This window comes from Hemibagrus wyckioides, linkage group LG06 (genome assembly GCF_019097595.1).
Source record: "Hemibagrus wyckioides isolate EC202008001 linkage group LG06, SWU_Hwy_1.0, whole genome shotgun sequence".
NCBI classification, from domain to species: Eukaryota; Metazoa; Chordata; class Actinopteri; order Siluriformes; family Bagridae; genus Hemibagrus; species Hemibagrus wyckioides.
This window is the reverse complement of record NC_080715.1, coordinates 41,071,605-41,088,518: the sequence shown is the minus strand read 5'-3', so window position 1 is coordinate 41,088,518 and position 16,914 is coordinate 41,071,605. Positions and strand designations below refer to the sequence as shown.

At 40.5% G+C, this 16,914-nt stretch overlaps 1 protein-coding gene across 2 annotated transcripts; it reads left to right on the top strand.

The window, feature by feature from the left end:
• The first annotated feature begins 298 nt into the window (after positions 1-298).
• gpatch2 (G patch domain containing 2) lies at positions 299-7,707 on the top strand. Of its 2 annotated transcripts, none has more exons than XM_058393253.1 (10): positions 299-446; positions 1,811-2,464; positions 3,259-3,323; positions 3,431-3,604; positions 3,751-3,797; positions 3,901-3,968; positions 4,087-4,120; positions 4,289-4,353; positions 4,451-4,539; positions 5,291-7,707. In XM_058393253.1, exons 1-10 carry the CDS (start codon positions 397-399, stop codon positions 5,458-5,460), a joined length of 1,416 nt encoding a protein of 471 aa, XP_058249236.1. In that variant the 5' UTR covers positions 299-396; the 3' UTR covers positions 5,461-7,707. The 2 variants fall into 2 exon arrangements, with proteins under 2 accessions (XP_058249236.1, XP_058249235.1); XM_058393252.1 differs by having other exon boundaries at positions 1,811-2,467.
• The last annotated feature ends 9,207 nt before the right edge of the window (positions 7,708-16,914 follow it).

Here is a 16,914-nt window from a genome sequence, read left to right as displayed (position 1 = left end):
TTGGCTTCGCTCGTTTCAGTTGCAATCCTACCACTTAGTGGCCACTGATGGGTTTTTCTAACCCATTGTTCCCAAGGAAGCACATTTAAACATATCCTCTATTAAGATAAATTCTTTAATAAACAACCAATTTATAAAGCAATATTTTCTACTTTCAATTCAACTGTAATCATGATTATCCGATCGCGTTTAAAGAACATTATCATAAACGAAACTTTTATTTTGGAAAGTCCAGGCAACCGGAATTAAGGCTTTTACTTTTTTTTTTTTTTTTTTTTTTTTTAAACAGTCCGTTTCCGGTGTTTGATACGAGCCACTATGGTGGCCTCCTTGTTCCAACCCGTCCTCGTTAAATTTCCCCCAATTTAAGGATCTCTAGATTTTTTAAAGGGGTTCATGTTCCGTGCAGCTGATCTTAAGAACTTCGGTAAAGCGGGAACCAGCTGGTAAAGTCTTAAAGATTATTAATTTTCTTTGCGTTTTGTGTACATCATCGAAATGTTTAGGCAGTCCGGGGATCAATCCCAAACCGCCTGGTACGTCCTACATCTGTGCACTGCTTAGGGAATCAAACAAACAGCGCTCGCGTCCTATCTAGTGCACTTCATGTAGAACAGTCGGGCGGTTTGAGACGAGGCCAGTCTGCCTCTTATCCGGGTTAGCCATTTTGTTGTTTTATAGACGTATAGAAATATTTTTCTTAAATGTCAGTGGCTTTTTTTTTTAAAACAAAACAAAACTGCTCTAACATGTCAGCAAACATAATGGCCTTTTAAAGCTTAAAGTTTTATAATTAATAAATAAAAATAAATCAACCAGGCTAGTAAGCTAGCCACATACCCGTCATTCGGTTCACGCCTAAATCGCCAGCTTGTGTTTTCTCTACCTTAATCCTCACACATAACGCACTTTAATATCATTTTATATAACATCTAGGCGACCTAAATAGGGAAATACTGGCTATTTGGGATTCAGCCTTCATCCTGTAGTTCAAGGTAAACTGATAGAGAAGCTAAGATAAGCTACGCTAAGGAAAAACAACACCAGATGGCTTTGTTTCCATTGTGTAAAGATTAAAAAAACTGGAAAATATGCTTGGGATTAAAGATATCACCTATAAATACACACGATTAAAGATGACAAAATGACCGAGGTGGATGAGAATCAGCTGTCAAAGCAATAATAATCTCACTTCCTGCCTCACTGTTTGTCTTGTGCTATAGTCATAGTTATAAACATGTTATAAACGTCCCCATTGAGCTGGATTCATTGTGATTATTACTGTTTAATACCTAACAGGAGGTTTAGCAGCTCTTAATACCGTCCAGATACACTTTGTAGCATGGACAGTGACCGATATAGCAGGAAATAAAAGGGACAAATGGTAATAAACTGCGCATAGCTCATTTATAAATCAGTGTTATAAAGGTGATATAGCGCTTGCTGAACATGTGAAAGATGTACAATATGATGAAGGAGGCAAACGAGTACAATTCTAAAGCGTGTTATGGCTTAATTCTGGATTGTGATCGGTCAGAAAGTTAATCTAAATTAAACACACACATGTATAAGTATTTTTGAAAGGAGAGGTTAAAATAAAAAATAAATGGAAGGGGTTTTCTGGTGTCAGCTCTTTGTAACAATGAGTCTTTGTAGGGAAGAAGCGTTTATAGCTGCTATAACAAGAGAACTCTTCCACAACATCTAGTGTAAAGATTTAGTGTTACAGAAGGCACTTCGATCAAAAGAAGCAAACTTACTAATCACTTCCATCACTCTCTGTCTCACGCCTTGTCTCTGGTCTCCGTAGGCACTTTGGCCGGACGATGGACGAGCTGGTCCATGACTTGGTGTCGGCGCTGGAGGAGAGCTCGGAGCAGGCCCGTGGCGGCGGCTGCAGTGCCAGTCTCGACCTCGCGCTGCCTGCTGGACGCATGCTCAAACGGCACGCTCGCAAACGGCGTGGAAGGAAGCGCCGCTCAGAGAACAGCACCCGTCCCGCACTGTGCCACGCCCCTTGCCACACAAGCCACGCCTCAGACTCCAGCCTGGACGAGCACAGAGACACGCGCCTGTCATCCAGCTCCAACGCCAACGCCAACAACAGCGACTCGGATGAGCAGCTCGGTGCCAAGCGTGGAAAACGCCCTCCGTGGCACGATGACGCAGGAGTCGCCGATGCCAACCGCAGCCTTCGGAGGAGGCGCAAGGTCAAGCGCATGGCCATCGACCCGCCGCCGGAGTTCTCGCCCAAATCGGCAGGAGGGAGCAGGGAGGAGGGGACAGGGATCGACGCAGTGACTAAAGGCAGAGTGAAGAAGAGGAAGCTGGCACTGGTACACCGGCTGGCTTTGGACGCTGCAGACGAAGGCGTGGTCGTGGAGACTGAGGAGGCGGGGCTTTCTGGGAAAGAAAAAATGGACTTTGAGGAGCACAAGGGTTCTGATGAAGACATGAGTGACAGGTGGTTAGTGTTTAGTCTGTCCTGTTTTCATTCTTCCTTCTTCCCTCCTTTATTTTAGCTTTATGTTTTTGCAAGATCGTGATTTATGATGTCACTGTGGGTCACGCCCGATATGCAAATTACTAGAGAATGATATCACAACCAGAAACGTTACACTTGAATAGAATCACAGACTGTAGCATAAAGTTACATTTTTACTTCCAATAACACTTAAGTAGCCAGCTAGTGATTAGGGATTTAGGACAAATTTGCAAATTCTGCATACATATTATACATTTGCATATACACTATATTGCCAAACGTTTTGGGACACCCCCATGCATGTAAAGACAGACGTCCCAGTTTTGGCCTGACTTGCAGGCTCTAATTCATCACAAAGGTGTTCTATGGGGTTGAGGTCAGGACTCTGTGCAGGCCAGTCAAGTTCCTCCACACCAGACTCACTCATCCATGTCTTTATGGACCTTGCTTTGGTCACTGGTGTGCAGTCATGTTGGAACAGGAAGGGGTCATCCCCAAACTGTTCCCACAAAGTTGGGAGGATAAAATTGTCCAAAATGTCTTGGTATGAAGCTGAAGCATTAAGAGTTCCTTTCACTGGAACTAAGGGGCCGAGTCCAACCCCTGAATGCAATGATTTGGAGGGGTGTCCCAATACTTTTGGCAATAGAGTGCACATAAAGGGTAAATGTGTAGAGATAATTTGTGGGGTTTTAAATATGCATAGAGATGTAGTAATCAGTCAGAGTTTCTAGCTAAACTGTGTGTGTGTGTGTGTGTGTGTGTGTTTACAGTGAAACCAGTAGTGTGAGTAACAGCAGTGATGGAGGTCTGTTCACCAATGATGAAGGAAGACAAGGTATTTATTTATTTATTTTTATAAATCTATCCATTTGTCCATCCTTGCCCATATGAGTGTCTCAATATTTGTTGTATCTTTCTGTTACACCCCGTGATGTCACCAAGGTGATGATGAGCAAAGTGATTGGTTCTACGAGGGTGAGGCGGGTGGGGCTTGTGGCATCGCAGGTGTGGTCCCATGGTGGGACAGGGACTCTAACGAGCTGGACCTGAATGACCCGGTGTTCAACAGCATCCTCACAGGGGCATTCCCTCTCATGTCCCAGGGAGCACAGCGAGGTACACACACACACACACACATAATAGCAATACGCCGTATAATAATAGCTATATAAAAACATGCTGCAGTTTCAGGGAATGTCCTGTAGAGGGCAGAATGTTTTTGTTCAGTGGAATTCAATCTTTGATGCTTTGTGTGTGTTCAGGATTTCAAGCCAGGTTAGCTCGACGTGCTTCACTGCAGCAAGCTCAGGTGTGTATATATGTCTGTGTGTGTGTGTATATTATTGTGTGTGTGTGTCAAGGACCTGTCTTTATACCATACACAGTATCAAATTCAAATTTTCCCCCTCCAGGGTGTCTCTCAGGTAGCTGGATGTGCTGAGAGAATTCCCAGATTGTCTCAGGATCCTCACGCACATGAGTATGTAATATTTTTACACACACACACTCAGGATCTCAAAGCCTCAACATCCAGTAGGAATAATTTGGCAGTGATTTATAAAAGTATCATTTATTTTATATTCATTTCTCCTGTGTAGGCCTTGGTTCAGTCCCGGATCCAGACGTGAACAGGTGAGCCATTCTGCTTTGTGTGTGTGTGTGTGTGTGTGTGTGAGAGAGAGAGAGAGAGATCCTGACTATTAATATAATTGTGTACTACATTTACATGCACTGGTGTATAACTGGTGATTGCAGTGACTGCAGGTGTATTGTGATGTGTGTGTGTGTGTGTGTGTACAGTGTCATTGGGATTCGAGATCGGACCGAGGCCACCGGAGAAGCTGCTCACTGAAGACTGCCAGCAGGTAATCGCTTGCTCCCTGACTCCTGACCTTTGACCATTCGGTATTCCATGCCTGAAAGGGATTAACATGAAAATGTGCGTGTGTGTGTGTGAGACAGGCAGACGAGTGGCCATCTTGGCTCACTGTGTACCGGAGACATTAAAAGGAGACGCAAAGCTGCACCTATGGGAGCTCCTTTATCTGCAGGTAACACATGTATGCACACACACACACACACACGCACACACACACACTCAGTGACGTCACAGGAAATAGACAGATGTTAGCTGTGGAGATGAGCTTCAAGCTCTAAACAGTTTTGTTTTCTAGAATGTTCATGCTTTCTCCATTAGCCTGAGTTTTAGTTTCAGGGTCACATGGACAGGCACTGGATTGGCTGCCTGGATCACTGTGATCCTGTTTGCCTCATTAGGAGGCATCACTTTCTGCCAAGAGCCACGGCTCGAAGGAAGGTGCTGAACGGCTGGTGCTGATTAACCTGCACATGAGCCAGGGTTGAGTTGACCGGGTCTGAGGTTCTGTACTGTACCATTTCACAGAACCGGGATATTTGGAGAAATAGTGCCTGATTTGGTAGTAAATGTTTAGCTGCTGGTTCAGTAATTTTAGGTTTTAGGTATCTTCAAAACGGATATCAACTGACCACACTAAATGTGGTGAATGATGAGAGTTTTAAGTTTAAACGCTTGACCCTTTGCACTTCCTTTCAACTGGTTATGTGCATTAAGAGAATTAGCTAATTGGCCTAATACAGATTACCCTCCTCCCTTCTCACACACACACACACACACAGCGATTTGTCCTGTCCTCTGCTGGATTGTAAAAGCGAAGATGATGTAAAGTGTAGGTTATGGTCGCAGGTGGACAGTAAGTAATAAAATGCCTCAGCTTTTAAATCAATAAATGAAAGCCTCATTATACACTTCTGTTCTTGTAGGTGTGGTAGGAGAGGGAGTGCCGCCGATCCCGGACTCGAATGTGGGGAACCGGATGCTGCAGAACATGGGCTGGTGCCCGGGAATGGGGCTCGGACCCGAGGGGCGGGGCATCACCGAGCCGATCCGGTGCACACAGAGGCCCAAAGGAGCAGGGCTCGGTTTTAACTGAGGTCTGAGCCGGACGCACAGAGACGGACTCTGAGCCATCTGTTATGAAGACGCTGTGTCCCAGCAGGGGGCAGCACTGAGGCCAAGCTGAACAGCCGTACGAACAGAAACGGAAGAAAGAACGGCGCACGGGGAGGTGAGAGGAAGGCCGCTTGTTCCTCGAAGATCAGCCGGATGAAGAGCATCGAATTTTTTTTGCACAAAAAACACAGTGTCATATCTGTAGCGATCTTAAAGGCCACCGAATTTAGCTGCTGTCATATTTTCACCTCATGCCATATTCATCCAAACCCTAAACCCAAACCGCAGGCTGTGTCCTAATTTAAATACTTTGCCAATTGTATGGATGTTTTAACATGTGCTACTACTCTATAACAATGTAAACCTGCCAAGACCATAAATTATTGCGAGCATTATATATATGCTGTTGAATGGTTGCCAGGATGTGCGTATAAATTACAGATCTGTCTTATTATTATTATTATTATTATTATTTATTTTTTTTTTTTTTGTATTTTTATTTCTAGAAATAATTTTTCTCCAATGTTCTCCTAATTGTCCCACTAGCCAGCTGTCCTGTATCCCACCAGGATCCAGAGACTAACCTCATCTCACACACTGTTTGCCCTCTTCCACATACACAAGCTCATAGATGCATACGAATGGATAAGTGTATGGCTGATTGACAGGAGCGTGATGAACATTGTCCTTCCCACTCCTCTGAAGGCTTAAAAAAATGTGCTCCATCAGGGTTGCCAGATTGTCAACCTTCCAATAATATAAAACCAAACCAGTGCCATTTATTTTAGGTTTTAGTAATGGGAAACTTTCCCCAATTCCATTTTAGGATCATCCCTTTAATGTGTGAGTGTTTAGGAATGGAAATCTTTATACTGAATGTGATTTTGAATCAAGAATACTTGATGGATCTTGATTATATACATAATGAAGTTTTGAAACTAGTCGACCATTTCATTTTATGTTTTGATTTTTTTTATTTTAGCAAGTGAAAAGACCAGGGCACAAATATTTGCAGAGAAACTTGCAAATTTACCTGATAAATGGATTACAAATCAAAATGATGATCATCTTTATTATGATTTGTTTTACTAGGACTGTCTTGTAAATTTTCATTGAAAATACCTTTAAATTTGTTTAAAAAATACACTACATTGCCAAAAGTATTGGGACACCCCTCCAGATCATTGAATTCAGGGGTTGGGTTCCGCCCCTTAGTTCCAGTGAAAGGAACTCTTAATGCTTCAGCTTCATACCAAGACATTTTGGACAATTTCATGCTCTTTGTGGGAACAGTTTGGGGTTGACCCCTTCCTGTTCCAACATGACTGCACACCAGTGACCAAAGCAAGGTCCATAAAGACATGGATGAGTGAGTTTGGTGTGGAGGAACTTGACTGGCCTGCACAGAGTCCTGACCTCAACCCCATAGAACACCTTTGGGATGAATTAAAGCGGAGACTGTGATCCAGATCTTCTCGTCCAACATCAGTGCCTGACCTCTAGAGGAACGGTCAAATATTCCCATAAACACACTCCTAAACCTTGTGGAAAGCCTTCCCAGAAGAGTTGAAGCTGTTATAGCTGCAAAGGGCGGGACAACTCCATATTACATTCATGTGCATGGAAAGGCAGACGTCCCAAAACTTTTGGCAACATAGTGTATCTTTAAACAATTATGTAGATCTGCGCATCCATGAATTTAGTTCGCGTTACATCTAAGAATCATGGTTATTTTTTTTTTATTATTATTGAAGTGTTGGTTCAGCTGAAATCAGGAGGAGTTTGCTCAGTAAAAACGCCGTGTCTAGATTGATCTTCTCCCGTCTCTGTAAATGATCAAATTTGCACTGGCGAGCTGAAGCGGTTCACAGGGACCCTGAGATGAGAACCGCTGTATAGAGTACATCTTATCGATCATAAAGGTGCTGATATGGGATCGGTTTTTACTCCTGTGTATGCTGGTGTACTGTATAACGTTACGTCAACAAGGTCACTGATTGTAGATCAGCTCAGAGCGACATCCTGCTCTTCGGTTGCTGCGCTTCCTGTTTAGAAAATGGACGTCCGGATGGTTTATGGCAGGAAAAGGTGACTGTGGTGGATGGAGACTGATTCGCTCTGATCTTTACAGCTTTACATGGGTTTTGTAAAAGGTTCCGTTTTGTATTACAGACCAGAATGCTGTTCTCCATGTAAACGCTGAAATGAATAAAACCAAGAAACCTCATGGAGTCCATGTGTTGTTGTTTTTTTTCTTTCTGGGTCTTCAGCATGTGCTAGGCTAGCGCTGAGAGTAAATAATAGAGTAAATAATATAACCCTGATGCAAAGAAGAACTTGTATAGTATTGTAAGAAAGCTTAAATACGATACGATGCTGCTAATGCTAACAATTTAACCTCAGAGGATTTTAGTCACGTTCATGCTAACTAGCTAAAAGAAACGTACCTGAGTTTATTTTAAAGAGAGAGGTTTTTTTTTTTTTCAAAAGTCGTATTCATAAATATACATGAACTGCATTGCTAACGTTAGCTAGCTAGTCAACACTATGAAACCTGAAAGGATTTTTAGTCATAAACATACTTCATATTTATTGCAAACATTAGCCTGGTAGCTAAAATAAACTTACCTGAGGTATTTATTTATTTATTTTTAAATAGGAGATGATTAAAGTCATGTTCATAAATATACATGAACTGTATTGCTAACGAGAGCTAGCTAGTCAACACACTTTTACCTGAGAGGATTTTAGTCATAAAAGAACAAATTTACTGCCACCATTAGCTAACTAGCTAAAATAAACTTACCTGACCTTATTTTAAACAGAGAGGATTTTGTAAAAAGTCATATTCATAAATATACATGAACCTTATTGCTAACATTAGCTAGCCAACATCATGTAACCTGCGGGGATTTTTTTTAGCAATGTTTTTAGTCATGTTAATAAATTAGCAAAATAGCTAGCCGAAATAAGCTTACTTGACGTATTTGTTTTATCTAGAAGATTTTATTTAAGTCATATTCATAAATATACATGAACTGTATTGCTAACATTAGCTAGCTAGTCAGCATAAAGTAACCTGAGAGGATTTTTAGTCATATCCATAAACATACTTCATATTTATTCCAAACATTAGCTTGGTCGCTAAAATAAACTTACCTGAGGTGGTTTTTTTTATATTCTGAGATGATTAAAGTCATGTTCATAAATATAAATGAACCTTATTGCTAACGAGAGCTAGCTAGTCAACACACTTTAACCTGAGAGGATTTTAGTCATGTTCAAAAAATACCTAAACTTTACTGCTACCATTAGCTAACCAGCTAAAATAAACTTACCTGACCTTATTTTAAAAAGAGAGGATTTTTCCTAAATATACATGAATTGTATTGCTAACGTTAGCTAGCTAGTCAGCATAATTAAACCTGAGAGGATTTTAAGTCATACTAGTCATGTTCATAAATATACATGAACCTTATTGCTAACGTTAGCTACCTGGTCAACATCATTTAACCCGAGGGGATTTTTAGTCATGTTTATAAAAGCACATTATATTTACTGAAAACATTAGCAAAATAGCTAGCTAAAATAAGCCATATATATATCTATATATATATCTATATATATATATCTATATATATATATATATATATATATATATATATATATATATATATATATATATATATGGCTTATATATATATTATAAAAGACATACATTAATATACATGAACTGTATTGCTAATGTTAGCTAGCTAGTCAACATAATTAAACCTGAGAGGATTTTTAGTCATGTTTACTTCATATTTATGGCAAACATTAGCTAGGTAGCTAAAATACACTTACCCAAGGTGTTTTGTTTTAATCTTTGTTAGCTAACTTCTTAGCAACATCATTTAACCTGAGAGGGTTTTACACCATATTTACCGCTACCATTAGCTAACTAGCTAAAATAAACTTACCTGGCATATTTTCGAAACTGAGAGAATTATCTAAAAGACATATTCATTAAAATACATGAACTGTATTGCTAATGTTGGCTAGCTAGTCAACATAATTCATTTTTTTTATTAATTTTTAGTCAGAAACATACTTCATATTCATGTCAAACTATTAGCTAGGGAGCTAAAATAAACTTACCTGAGGTGTTTTGTTTTAATCTGAGAGGAATAAAGTCATGTTCATAAATATAACATTAACTTTTTTTCTTTCTTTTCTTAGCTAACTAGCCAACATCATTTAACCACTAAATAAGATGAGCTTACCTCATAGAGATTTTAGAGAGGATTTATTTTTTTAGTAATAGAAAAAAGGTACATCATATTTACTGCTATTATTAGCTAACTAGCTTGTGACAGTAAAATATCGGCGAGAATCAAGGGGAAGGTGTACAAAACAGTGGTGAGACCGGCCATGCTGTATGGTTTAGAGGCAGTGTCACTGAGGAAGAGACAGGAGTCAGAGCTGGAGATGTTGAGGTTCTCTTTGGGAGTGGACGCGGTTGGACATCAGAGGGACAGCTCATGTTGGACGTTTGGGGTACAAAGTTAGAGAGGCCAGGTTAAGATGGTTTGGACATGTCCAGAGGAGGGAGAGTGAGTATATTGGTAGGAGAATGTTGGACATGGAGCTGCCAGGCAGGAGGCAAAGAGGAAGGCCAAAGAGGAGGTATATGGAGGGAATAAATGAGGATATGAAGCGCAAGTGTTGAGGATGCAGAAGATAGGTGGAGAGAGACGATTCGCTGTGGAGACCCCTGAAGGGAAAAGCCCAAAGAAGAAGCTAAACTGAGCTTCATAAATTCATAAATGTTAGTGATAATATTAGCTAGATGGCTAAAATGAAGTAACCTGACAGGATTTCTGAGAGGATTTCTTTTGTTTGTTTGTTAACTTTGGATCCAGTGTTAAATTACATCAGGAGCGGATCCATGTTCCCAGGGTTCTAAGGGTCCTATGTTCCCCGGATCCCAGGGTCCTAAGTTCCCCATTTTCATACCAATTAACAGAAGCCTGAAAAACACCTCGGCTTTGATCGAGATTTTTAGTCATATATATATATATATATATATATATATACACACTATATTACCAAAAGTATTCGCTCACCCATCCAAATAATCAGATTCAGGTGTTCCAATCACTTCCATGGCCACAGGTGTATAAAATCAAGCACCTAGGCATGCAGACTGTTTTTACAAACATTTGTGAAAGAATGGGTCGCTCTCAGGAGCTCAGTGAATTCCAGCGTGGAACTGTGATAGGATGCCACCTGTGCAACAAATCCAGTCGTGAAATTTCCTCGCTCCTAAATATTCCACAGTCAACTGTCAGCTGTATTATAAGAACGTGGAAGTGTTTGGGAACGACAGCAACTCAGCCACGAAGTGGTAGGCCACGTAAACTGACGGAGCGGGGTCAGCGGATGCTGAGGTGTATAGTGCGAAGAGGTCGCCGACTTTCTGCAGAGTCAATCGCTACAGACCTCCAAACTTCATGTGGCCTTCAGATTAGCTCAAGAACAGTGCGCAGAGAGCTTCATGGAATGGGTTTCCATGGCCGAGCAGCTGCATCCAAGCCATACATCACCAAGTGCAATGCAAAGCGTCGGATGCAGTGGTGTAAAGCACGCCGCCACTGGACTCTAGAGCAGTGGAGACGCGTTCTCTGGAGTGACGAATCGCGCTTCTCCATCTGGCAATCTGATGGACGAGTCTGGGTTTGGCGGTTGCCAGGAGAACGGTACTTGTCTGACTGCATTGTGCCAAGTGTAAAGTTTGGTGGAGGGGGGATTATGGTGTGGGGTTGTTTTTCAGGAGCTGGGCTTGGCCCCTTAGTTCCAGTGAAAGGAACTCTGAATGCTTCAGCATACCAAGACATTTTGGACAATTCCATGCTCCCAACTTTGTGGGAACAGTTTGGAGCTGGCCCCTTCCTCTTCCAACATGACTGTGCACCAGTGCACAAAGCAAGGTCCATAAAGACATGGATGACAGAGTCTGGTGTGGATGAACTTGACTGGCCTGCACAGAGTCCTGACCTCAACCCGATAGAACACCTTTGGGATGAATTAGAGCGGAGACTGTGAGCCAGGCCTTCTCGTCCAACATCAGTGTGTGACCTCACAAATGCGCTTCTGGAAGAATGGTCAAAAATTCCCATAAACACACTCCTAAACCTTGTGGACAGCCTTCCCAGAAGAGTTGAAGCTGTTATAGCTGCAAAGGGTGGACCGACGTCATATTGAACCCTATGGATTAGGAATGGGATGTCACTTAAGTTCATATGCGAGTCAAGGCAGGTGAGCGAATACTTTTGGCAATATAGTGTATATATAAATATATATATTTACTGTTAACATTAACCAGTTAGCTAGGAAAGGTTCACAATCATAAACATACCTGATTTCTGCTGATGATGTTAGCTGGATGGCTCAGACGAAGCATCCTGACAGGATTTCTCACACAATTTGTTTTGCTGACTTTGGATAAAATAACTCGCATCAGCTAACGTCAACCTGCCAGAGACTTCCTAATGATTTATCATACATTTGCATAATCGTCACTGTCAGTGTTAGCTAGCTAAGTAGCACAAGCTAACCTAACAGGATTTCTGAGGGACAATTTTAAGTTCATATAAGTGTACATATAATTTGCTATTAATTTCGGTTAAGCATTTTAGCTAAAATGATATGGATTTCTCAGAAGATTTCTTAAAGCAATATTAATAAATAGGCACAGTTGTTTTTGGTAAAGTAAACTAGTTAGCGAACAAGTCTGAGATTGCTGCTATTTTTTAAAAAGTTTTAAAATCTTTACTGCTATTATTTTCTTTTAACACAACAAATACAGACAGTTTTAATTATACAAGCTTCTTAAAAGCTGTAACTCTGTTTTCTTTTATACTCATAAAATGCTAAGATCTATCATTTCATTCAACTGTCTCTCCTACAGTATACCATTTATTCTGTACTCTTTCTTTACTCTCCTGTGTGTTAATACACCGTATTGTGTGACACGGAAACCGGTTGTAGCAGTCTGAGGGATTTGAGTGATGTTGTATCAGCAACCATCTACAAAACATAGGGTTCGCATGGAGACTGTCGTCTTAAGAAGAAAAGAAAAATAGAAACAACAAAAAAACACCTCACGATAGCAGCAGTGAAAAAGATTGGTCCATGGTAGAAATGAAAATGACAAAAAAATAAAATAACATTTTTCTGTACAATGTCCATGTTTACTTCAAGTTTCAGCTAATAGATAGGAAAAAAAGCTTTGTGGTACTGATGTAGGTATTTTATTGATTTGACATTTTTTGTTATGTTTTAATGAGGATTTTTATAAAAGTTTTTTATTTTATAAAAGTTTTGTATATTTTCTTTTGAGTAAGATAAAAAAATATGTTAATGGAAAAAACCACCACAATGATTAATAATGTTATAAGTACACTACATTGCCACAAGTATTGGGACACCCCTCCAGATCACTGAGTTCAGGTGTTGTTTTTCAGGGGTTGGGCTCGGCCCCTTAGTTCCAGTGAAAGGAACTCTTAATGCTTCAGCTTCATACCAAGACATTTTGGACAATTTCATGCTCTTTGTGGGAACAGTTTGGGGTTGACCCCTTCCTGTTCCAACATGACTGCACACCAGTGACCAAAGCAAGGTCCATAAAGACATGGATGAGTGAGTTTGGTGTGGAGGAACTTGACTGGCCTGCACAGAGTCCTGACCTCAACCCCATAGAACACCTTTGGGATGAATTAGAGTGGAGACTGTGAGCCAGACCTTCTTGTCCAACATCAGTGCCTGACCTCACAAATACGCTTCTAGAGGAATGGTCAAAAATTCCCATAAACACACTCCTAAACCTTGTGGACAGCCTTCCCAGAAGAGTTGCAGCTGTTATAGCTGTAAAGAGGCTGGACAACTTCATATTACATTCATGTGCATGTAAAGGCAGACGTCCCAAAACTTTTGGCAATATAGTGTAACACCTTAAAACTGATTCAGAAGTAAGTGAATAAATAAACCCAATATAACTAGACATGACTACAGCACATTTAGGATCACATTAAAGAAATAATATAATGTTTATTTCCATTTTATCCCAAATATGACAAAGCCATCAGTCTAATATAGCTCAATTTCTATTAAATTCAAATACACCCCTCAAACCAGATCCACAGACTTGTTCATGTGGTTCAGGACCCAGTAGGACATGTTGTTATCTATAAACACGAAGAAAGCCTTACTAGCTGAACAGTGTAACGTTATGGAGGCTGCCATTTTGGATAGCTGGAATCGCTTTTCTTCTTTGTTTTGATTCTTATTAAATCTGGCATTGAATAGGCTAATAGAGTAGTGATAGTGATAGCTAGATATGTGCTGCTGTTTAGAGCAAATGGAGGTCTGGGTATGTGTTTACTGTAAATATTTTGGAGCGAGAAAGTTTAATTATTTTCCAGCTACTTGTCTTGCCCGATGCTTTACATTTTGTAATATAAATACACTCCACTACACTTGCCAATGGAGAAACTTGACACCACTGAATCTCTTCACTGAAAAACCGCGGGCTGCTCTGATTGGTCTGGGAGTTTAAGGGTTTGTGCTGATGAACGTGGGAACCGTAGAGGTTCGGGTGATGAGAAAGAGCTGGAAAAAAAAAAAGAAAAGAGGCACGACCGTGGTCTTGATCTCTTATCTCGCCGTGTATTTTGTCAACTTTACATCCTTGTTTACTCTGGCTTTTGCTGATGTGCCTTAATTAAACAACGTCAGGCTGCGTGAGAGGGAATCTGTCCGGATCCTGTGATCCTGTCTGTTACGTAATAACGTTAGGTAGGATGGATAGATGTGGATGAATAGATGAATGGATGGATGGATGGATTTAGGGGAATTTAGTGAGGTGTGTGTGTGTGTGTGTGTGAGTGAGTGGTCTGGTGTCTGAAATATATGCTAATTATCTTATAAATTGGTGAGCGAGTGAGCGTATTAAGTTTCCGAAGGCGTACGTTTTTTTTATTTCCTGTGTAATTGATGGATGAAGAGAGTCATCGGGGTTTAAGCAGATTAAGCTGACGGATAGACAGAACAGAACGCCTGAATGCCTGCTTGTGGCTTAAGTGAATCAAGCTTATTTAGAGTCCTTTGGTGTGTGTGTTTGTGTGTATGTGTGGTCTACTAGTGACAGGAGTCTTGTTCAAACCCAATGTCCTGTCAAAGTCCTGACTGAAAAAGCTTGTGTTTTGACGTGCTCTACAGCAGAAATATTAATCACATAGACAAGCAGAAGTAAAAGGAATTAATTCACCGAAAGGTCCTGAATATTTTCATCTCACCTTTGTTCTGTGATCTGCTAGCACATTTAAAGAGTGATTACTTGAGCCTTATTTCAGCTCGCACCGGACTGGCCACTCTTCTCTAACTCTCTCTCACCAACAAACTGTTTGATTGTTGTGAGTGAATATCTCAGGACATCAGCAGATTCGGAAAGAACTGCACTAACATTGCATTTGTTCCCCTTTCTGACTAAAGCCTCTGATCTCTATCTGCGTGATTTTTATGCTTGGGCTGCTAACACATGATTGGCTGAATGGATAATTGGTTCATTGTTCCTATTAAAGTGACTTTCACGCTTTAAAAACAGATAAATATTTACAGCATAGGGATTTTGCAACATGGGAACCTCAAAAATGAGATTTAATGTAAATTAGACCAAAGGTAAAGCATCTTAGATTCGCAGGAAAAAGTGGATTCTTTCAGAGAGATCAGACTCAGTGTTTAGCCAATCACGTTCATTTGTAGTGTAGAGTTACGTGGAATCTACTGAAATAACTATGTTCCTATTGAGCAGCGACGCTTGGTAGAAAGCTAATATTAGCGTAGGCTAATTAGGTAGAAAGTTAGCTAAATTTTCACTGGCTTCGCCTCACCATTGACGTAATTGACATAAAATCAGTAACTTTGACATTTTTTTTAACATGTATATCTCTCCTTTATATTGATTTGATGCTTAAGCTTCTGGCCAGACGTTTATGAGCTCAAATCCCAGGACCTTGAAGCAGCCTCTTAACCCTTTATTTTGTATACCGTTTCTCTTTCATGTCGCAACTGTTTGCTGTTGTCTTCACTCCTAACAAGGCGAGTGAGTGACCTTCACATACGCCCTTGTATCACTTCTCTGGTTAGTCTTTATTTATGTAACACATTTTGCTCCAATTCGAGGCTTTACAGTCAACAAAGACATGAATCAGCTGTGACAAATGTCCACTGCGGGTGAATATGCCCCGGAGGATGAAGAATAAAACCCTTCATGAAATATTACGTCTCACGTTTATAACCTGTGGATGAAAAATAATAATAATAATAATAATAATAATAATAATAATAATAATAATAATGGAATTATTCCTGAACTGAAACCTTTCTTTTATTAAAGAGCAATCAATAGGAAGACATACGTTCAATCCATCTATAGTGATATCTATAGTTTAATGATGTGTTATATCCATCTATCAATCCATCCATTGTCTATACCCACTTTATTCCTAATTAGGGTCACGGGGGTCTGCTGGAGCCTATCCCAGCACACATTGGGCGAAAGGCAGGGGTACACCCTGGACAGGTCGCCAGTCCACATATAGACAGACAACCGCACTCACTCCTATGGGCAATTTAGAATTACCAATCCACCTAATGTACATGTTTTTGGACTGTGGGAGGAAACCGGAGTACCCGACGTATACCCATGCAGGCATGGGGAGAACATGCAAAGGCTGGGATTCGAACCCAGGACATTCTTGCTGTGAAGGAACAGTGCTAATGTGGAATGTGCTTAGATTCTAGCAGCTACAAACAGTCGTTCTCTCACCAGCTTTTTTACTCTCTCCCTCTCGAAGTTAATAAATAAAAAAAAGAAACGTTACAAAGAAGCTGCAAAGTGTAAATTTGTACAAGATTCGCCATGAAATAAGGACTGAATTTGGGCTTCGAGCTTCCCAAGCATTGATTAAGCCATTACCCTTGTGAAAGGACTGTTGCTAGGCAACAACACAGCTAGCTAAATCCTGAGAGCAATATAGCTAGCAGTCGTTTAAATGGATGATGTAAAAACACGATGGAAATTAAACAAAGCTATGAGGAATGTCAAGTTTTTCCACAAGCGGAAACTTCGCCATTGTATTAGTGGACCTTTTAACAGAAACCTGCTAGTAGACAGGACAAGCACACAGCTTTTAAAGTTAGCACACAGTGTATTTGGATTTGTAACAGCAAAAGAATCTCATTTAAAGGAAGAAACAAACCCAGAATATTTGCACAATAAAGTCTAATGGATATCAAACAGACATCTAAAATAAAGAAAAGAAGCCATTCATACTGAAAGCAAAGATCTAATGTGTGTGTGTGTGTGTGTGTGTGTGTGTGGTTGGCAAGC